Consider the following 6,949-nt stretch of genomic DNA (forward strand, 5'->3'; position numbering starts at 1 on the left):
GATAACTGCCAATCAAATTAACTGCGGTGTCACGTGCGGTGTGACATGTCGGGTCACATGTCCTTAATCGGCGGAATTCTGTGTCCAATCAGCGCAGGAGGACGGAGCCCCAGAGGAAGCGTTGAACGCTCATTGGCTGGCGGTCACGTCACTCAGCGGGTCCCGCCTCCTGCCGGAAGCTGCCGGTCAGCTGACTTCAGCCCGTCTTCCGGTTTCCTCCACGGCGTCGGGACTCGACCACCGACCACCGACCCTCCCTCCGTTCGGTTCCCGACATGGACGAGACGAGTCCGCTGGTGTCCCCGGTGCGGGACCCCCCCAGCCCCCGCGGCCTGGCGGGCGGCACCCCGGGCTCCGTGGTGCGGATCCCGGCCGGCAGTCCGGGCCGCAGCCGGGAGAGACAGCCGCTTCTCGAGCGGGACCGGGGGGGCTCGCCGCGGGAGCCGCACCGGAACGACTTCCCGGAGGATCCCGAGTTCCGGGAGATCATCCGGAAGGCCGAGCGGGCCATCGAGGAGGGGGTGTTCCCGGAGCGGATCTACCAGGGCTCCAGCGGGAGCTACTTCGTCAAGGACCCGCAGGGGGTGAGTCCGTCCGGTACCGGTGTCCCCCGGCCCGGTCTGGACCTGAATGGTCCTTGTTCATGGGTGGAGACTCGTCAGTGGGCGTGTCTGTGGGCGTTACCTCTGATCAGCTGTGACAGTGATGTCATCAGCGGCTCAGACCTGAGCACGTGAGGCAGCGTCAGCTGATCAGAGTCCGTGCTGCCGATCAGTGGGGTCACCCCCCCCCACGCGAGTGGAGTGGGCGGAGTCCCCCCCCCCCGGCTCCAATGCTCTTAGTGGTCACGTGCTGCTCTGAAGGACGCCATTGTTCAGGACCGAGTCCACTCTGATCAACGCCAGCCGCCCCACGGCATCCAACCGACAGCATCCGCCCCACAGCATCCAACCGATGGCATACAACCGACGGCATCCGCCCCACAGCATCCAACCGACAGCATCCGCCCCACAGCATCCAACCGATGGCATACAACCGACGGCATCCGATCCTAAGAGGATCCACGTCACCCGCGAGTAACAGCCATACACGTACGGATGCCCGTCTGACCACGGGCAGGGCGTCGTCCTGGCGTTTCGGGGCGGTTCTACAGACCGGGTGTCGTCCTGGCGTTTCTGGGCGGTTCTACAGACCGGGTGTCGTCCTGGCGTTTCGGGGCGGTTCTACAGACCGGGTGTCGTTCTGTGTTCTGACCCGCTCTCTGTCCCTGCAGAAGATCATCGGGGTGTTCAAACCCAAGAACGAGGAGCCCTACGGACAGCTGAACCCCAAGTGGACCAAGTGGCTCCAGAAGCTGTGCTGCCCCTGCTGCTTCGGGCGGGACTGTCTTGTTCTGAACCAGGGCTACCTGTCGGAGGCGGGGGCCAGTCTGGTGGACCAGAAGCTGGAGCTCCACATCGTTCCCAGGACCAAGGTACGGCCCCCCGCCTCGCCCTGACCGCGTGTCCGAGCTCATCTGACTGGCCGTGTGCTCCCCAGGTGGTTTACCTGGCCAGTGACACCTTCAACTACAGCGCCATCGACCGGGTCAAGTCCCGAGGGAAGAGGCTCGCCCTGGAGAAGGTGCCCCGAGTGGGCCAGCGCTTCCACCGGATCGGCCTGCCCCCAAAGGTACCGCCACACCGTCATCGCCCCAGGGGGCCGTCGGGCCAGTCCGGCTGTCTGTCGGCCCGGTGTGTGTTCCGTCTGTCGGCCCGGTGTGTGTTCTGTCTGTTGGACCGGTGTGTGTTCTGTCTGTCGGCCCGGTGTGTGTTCTGTCTGTTGGCTCGGTGTGTGTTCTGTCTGTTGGACCGGTGTGTGTTCTGTCTGTTGGCCCGGTGTGTGTTCTGTCTGTCGGCCCGGTGTGTGTTCCGTCTGTCGGCACCGCTGAGCCACCAGGTCCATGTCCTGGAGGTTCCTGGTGTCCAGGACCCTGGTCCTGGACCCCTGTGGACTGGCCTGTGTTTCTGCTCCAGGTGGGCTCCTTCCAGCTGTTTGTCGACGGCTACAAAGACGCAGACTTCTGGCTGCGCCGCTTCGAGGCGGACCCGCTGCCTGAGAACACCAACCGGCAGCTGCAGCTGCAGTTCGAGCGTCTGGTGGTTCTGGATTACATCATCAGGAACACAGGCAGGTGGTCACACACCTACGGGCCGCTCACGCCTACGGGCCGCTCACGCATACAGGCCGCTCACACCTACGGGCCGCTCACACCTACGGGCCGCTCACACCTACGGGCCGCTCACACCTACGGGCCGCTCACACCTACGGGCCGCTCACACCTACGGGCCGCTCACACCTACGGGCCGCTCAGCGCCGCGTGTGATGGCTAACCTCAGTCTGTCTGTGGCCTCCATTTAGACAGGGGCAACGACAACTGGCTGCTGAAGTACGACTGTCCCATGGACCCCGTGGGGAACCGGGTGAGGACACACAGACACACACACACACAAACACCAGAACACGGACCCTCGTCATCCTCACCTTCTTCTCCACAGGACACGGACTGGGTAGTGGTGAAGGACCCCATCATCAAGCTGGCAGCTATTGATAACGGGCTGGCCTTCCCCCTCAAGCACCCCGACTCCTGGAGAGCATGTAAGCACCATCACTATCACCATCATCATCACTATCACTATCACCATCACCCACATCATCATCATCACCATCACCCACATCATCATCATCACTGTCATCATCACCATCATCATCACCCACATCATCACTATCATCATCATCACTATCATCATCACCATCACCATCATCATCACCATCATCATCACTATCACCATCATCATCACCATCACCCACATCATCATCATCACCATCATCATCACTATCACCATCATCATCACTATCACCATCATCATCACTATCACCATCATCATCACTATCACCATCATCATCACTATCACCATCATCATCACTATCACCATCATCATCACTATCACCATCATCATCACTATCACCATCATCATCACTATCACCATCATCATCACTATCACCATCACCCACATCATCACTATCACCATCACCCACATCATCATCACCCACATCATCACCATCACCATCATCATCATCATCACTATCATCATCACCATCATCACTATCATCATCACTAAAATCATCACCATTACCATCATCACTATCACCATCATCATCATCACTATCATCACCATCATCATCACCATCATCACTATCATCATCACTATCATCACCATCACCATCATCACTATCATCATCATCACCATCATCATCACTATCATCATCACTATCATCATCACTATCATCACCATCACCATCATCACTATCATCATCATCACCATCATCATCACTATCATCATCACTATCATCATCACTATCATCACCATCATCATCACTATCTTCATCACCATCACTATCATCATCATCATCACTATCATCATCATCATCATCACTATCATCATCATCATCACTATCATCATCATCATTATCACTATCATCACTGTCACCATCTTCATCATCACTTAATGCCACATGTCCACTGTCCAATCACAGACCCCTTCTACTGGGCGTGGCTCTCCCAGGCTAAAGTTGCGTTCTCCCAGGAAATCAGAGAACTGGTTCTGCCTAAACTGTCTGACCCCAACTTCATCAAAGACCTGGAGGAAGACCTGTATGAACTGTTCAAGGTGGGGGGCTGGGGGGTGTCACAGGTGGGGGTGTCACAGGTGGGGGTGTGGCAGGTGTGAAGGTGGGGGTGTGACAGGTGTGAAGGTCGGGGTGTGTCAGGTGTGAAGGTCGGGGTTTGATAGATGTGTCAGCTGGGGGTGTGAAGGTGGGGGTGTGAAGGTGTGACAGGTAAATGTGTGACAACATCTCTCTGTGCCACAGAAGGACCCGGGCTTCGACCGGGGGCAGTTCCACAGGCAGGTGTCGGTCATGAGGGGGCAGGTGAGTCCCTCAGCAGGGGGGTGGGTGGGGCCGGCGTTCCTGCCTCTGAAGTGGTTTCCTGTTGGTCCCTGTTCTCGTGTCAGATCCTGAACCTGGTCCAGGCCCTGAAGGACGGGAAGACCCCCCTGCAGCTGGTGCAGATGCCCCCTGTGGTGGTGGAGACGGCCAGAGCCCCCCAGAGGGCCAACAGCGAGTCCTACACCCAGAGCTTCCAGAGCAGGAGGCCCTTCTTCACCTGGTGGTAGCAGCCCCCGAGGGGCGGAGCCAGGGGCCACCCTCCCTCCCCACTTTGGGGGGGTGCTGATGAAGAACTAACACCTGAATACCCAGGATTCCCTCTGACTGAGCTCACCTGCACCTGTCGGCCAATCAGACGCTCCGGTGTCTGGTGACGGGGCAGCCCATGTTTTTTTTTTCAACCTCCCCTCACCCCCCCGGTTGGGTTGTAACCCGTGACGGGATGCAGCCCGGGGGGTGGGGGCTGGCGCCACGGCGTGCTGGTTTCACCGTGTCTCACGGCCCCCCTCAGATCCCGCCGGGGGGGAGCGTCGTGTTCCTGCTTCGGGGGCACGTCGGGTTCCAGGCTCAGACTGTAGTTTTATACGTCAATGGATGTGTTTAGTCCTGAGTGACGACCCCACCTGTGAGCTGAAGCCCCGCCCCCTGACCAAACATGAAGGGGGGGTCCTGCTGATGCTAATGTCATATTTAATGCTACATGATTAAAACCTGTTCCACACGACCGCATCTGATTGTCACACCTGCCCACGCCCTGGGGGGGGCACCAGGGGCATCAGACGTTTGAAGGGGGCTCCATTGTCAGCAACGCACTCCTCTTCCTCACCTCTGGAGGAGCTGGGGGGGGACCGCGTCCTGTGGGGGGTCGTGTCTGCCGAGTCGTGCCGAGCGTGTTGATCACATGACCTGCATCCACAGACTGGATTTGTCAGCTGTGTTCAGAACCTGGGGGGTCAGAACCAGTTAAAGGATTAAAGTAGATTAACAGGAACCATCTTTAAAATAAAACATTAAAGGACGAGATGGAGCAAACATGAGTGATGACTGGATTAGATATAATTTAGGTTTATTATAGTAGATTAGATTCTATAAGAAATTATATACATATTAGATTATACTAGAATACAGTATATTATGTATTATAAAACATAAGATTATGTTAAATTAGAATATATTAGATATGATTATATGTTGTGTTACATTTAATATGTTGAGACATGTCTATAAATTAATGACGTGACTAACCGATTTAACCCCACACGTGACGTCAGACCAGTGGGCGGGGCTAATGCGCACCAAACATCGCTGAGCGCCGAAGAAGAAGAAGGAGAAGACGAGCAGCGGAGCTTCGACCTGTCACCGCCGGGGGGGCCGTGGGATCAGACCCCCGCGGATACCGAAGCGTCCTTTTCGCGCCATGAAGCCGCAGCTTTCCAGGGGCGGAACCCCCCCGTCCCTGCAGGAGGAGCTGGTGGCAGCGATCCGGGGGGCGCTGGAGGTGGCCGTGGAGGTTGCGGTGCAGGAGGTGCTGAAGCTGGTGGGTCAGGCCGGGGGGGCCGTGAACGAGGAGCTGCGTCAGGAGAACGAGGCCCTGAGGCGGAGGCTGCGCGGAGCCGAGGGCCCCCCCCGCGCCCGGCAGCTCGCCCCCACCCGCAGCCCCGGGGCGGAGGAGGTGCGGGGGCTCACGGGGGAGGGAGGAGGCACCGGGCCGCCCCCCGGTCTTCATCCGCGGACGAGCGGAAACGAGGCGCACGCGCATCGGGACGGGAACGCGCATCGGGACGGTGTGTAGTCAGAGGAGCCCCCCCCCCGTGATCCGCCCCGGAGGGGCGTGGCCTCGTTCCGGTGTGAATCCCTGTCTGTATCTAAACAGGAGGTGGAGGGGCGGCCCGCCAGTGTGGGGGGGGGCGGGAAGGCGCCACCCCCAGTCCCCCCCCTGAGCATGACAAGAGTTCCGTGATGAAGGTGGCAGTGAAGCAGGAGGAGGCGGAGCCAGAGGAGGAGCTGGAGGAGGAGCCGGAGGCGGAGCCAGAGGAGGAGCTGGAGGAGGAGCTGGATCTGGAGGGGTCCGCCTCCTGTTGGAGCTCTATCAAACAGGAGCAGTTCAGCCCTGGGGGGGTACTCAAGGACCCCACCCTGCTGCTGGGGTGGAGCCCAGAGACCCTGGTCAGCCCACGCCCCCCCCCAAGGCTGACTCAGGGTAAGCAAGGAACCGGGGGGCGTGTCTGTACCGGGGGGGGCGTGTCTGAACCGTGGAGGGATCGTCTGGTCCACCGGGTTTCTGATTGGCTGATCTCACGTGTGCTCTCCTCCTGTCTCACAGCCCCCCCACCCCCGGATTCTCCGTGTCTGTGCTCAGAGCCCCCAGACGCCCCCCCGGAGGCCGGGGGGGGTGCTTCAGAGCCGGCCCGCCGCCCCGGCCCCGCCTACGCCTGCAGGTGCTGCGGGCGGACGTTCCAGCTGCCCAGCCTACTGCGGCGGCACCAGAGTCAGTGTCAGCTGAGGCAGGGGGCGGGGCCGGGGGCGGGACCGGGGGGCGGCCGGCCCAACGTGCAGCTGTACCCCCGGGGGTGCAGCCCGTTCCGATGCCCCGTGTGCCACCGGGAGTTCAACCGCATGGAGAACCTGAAGACACACCTGCGCATCCACACCGGGGAGAGGCCCTACGTCTGCGCCGCCTGCAGCAGGAGCTTCCGCCACTCGGGGGCGCTGACGAGGCACTTCAGGATCCACACCGGGGAGAAGCCCTACGTCTGCGGGCATTGTGGGAAGGCCTTCAGGAACTGTGGGGGCCTCAAGTTCCACCAGCGCTCACACAGCCTGCAGTAGGCGGGGCCTCAGGGCGGAGCCTCAGGGCGGGGCACTGGGCTAACGTCAGACCCACCCTGTTCGTTACTACGGTAACGTTATAACCAACATGGTGGGTGAGGGGTAGCAGAGTGAGACTGAGAGCTCGTCC

General features: G+C 59.7%; 2 protein-coding genes across 3 annotated transcripts in view; both read left to right on the top strand.

Annotated features, from left to right (window-relative positions):
* The first annotated feature begins 199 nt into the window (after nucleotides 1-199).
* pi4k2a (phosphatidylinositol 4-kinase type 2 alpha) lies at nucleotides 200-5,011 on the top strand. Its single transcript, XM_068321426.1, has 9 exons — nucleotides 200-584; nucleotides 1,274-1,474; nucleotides 1,540-1,671; nucleotides 2,016-2,173; nucleotides 2,405-2,462; nucleotides 2,538-2,637; nucleotides 3,577-3,710; nucleotides 3,913-3,972; nucleotides 4,056-5,011. The coding sequence occupies exons 1-9, from the start codon at nucleotides 276-278 to the stop codon at nucleotides 4,215-4,217; spliced, it is 1,314 nt and encodes a 437-aa protein (XP_068177527.1). The 5' UTR covers nucleotides 200-275; the 3' UTR covers nucleotides 4,218-5,011.
* Nucleotides 5,012-5,238: 227 nt separating this feature from the next.
* The window catches only part of LOC137600058 (zinc finger protein 70-like), a 2,125-nt gene continuing 414 nt past the window's right edge, over nucleotides 5,239-6,949 (top strand). The window contains exons 1-3 of one of the 2 annotated variants that reach the window (XM_068321425.1): nucleotides 5,239-5,774; nucleotides 5,864-6,190; nucleotides 6,314-6,949. The exon at nucleotides 6,314-6,949 is cut by the window's right edge and continues 414 nt beyond it. In XM_068321425.1, coding sequence (XP_068177526.1) covers nucleotides 5,408-5,774; nucleotides 5,864-6,190; nucleotides 6,314-6,819 — 1,200 coding nt within the window. In that variant the 5' untranslated portion in view covers nucleotides 5,239-5,407 and the 3' untranslated portion in view covers nucleotides 6,820-6,949. Of the gene's footprint in view, nucleotides 5,775-5,863 lie in introns of both variants that reach the window. The other variant, XM_068321424.1, reaches the window with a different exon arrangement.

This window comes from Antennarius striatus, chromosome 8 (genome assembly GCF_040054535.1).
Source record: "Antennarius striatus isolate MH-2024 chromosome 8, ASM4005453v1, whole genome shotgun sequence".
NCBI classification, from domain to species: Eukaryota; Metazoa; Chordata; class Actinopteri; order Lophiiformes; family Antennariidae; genus Antennarius; species Antennarius striatus.

Bases quoted from the DNA above. Each gene is read 5' to 3' on its own strand.
- pi4k2a (XM_068321426.1), top strand. From the start codon at position 276: ATGGACGAGACGAGTCCGCTGGTGTCCCCGGTGCGGGACCCCCCCAGC. The intron at 585-1,273 runs GTGAGTCCGTCC...CTGTCCCTGCAG, and splicing joins TCGTCAAGGACCCGCAGGGG to AAGATCATCGGGGTGTTCAA. The intron at 1,475-1,539 runs GTACGGCCCCCC...TGTGCTCCCCAG, and splicing joins ACATCGTTCCCAGGACCAAG to GTGGTTTACCTGGCCAGTGA.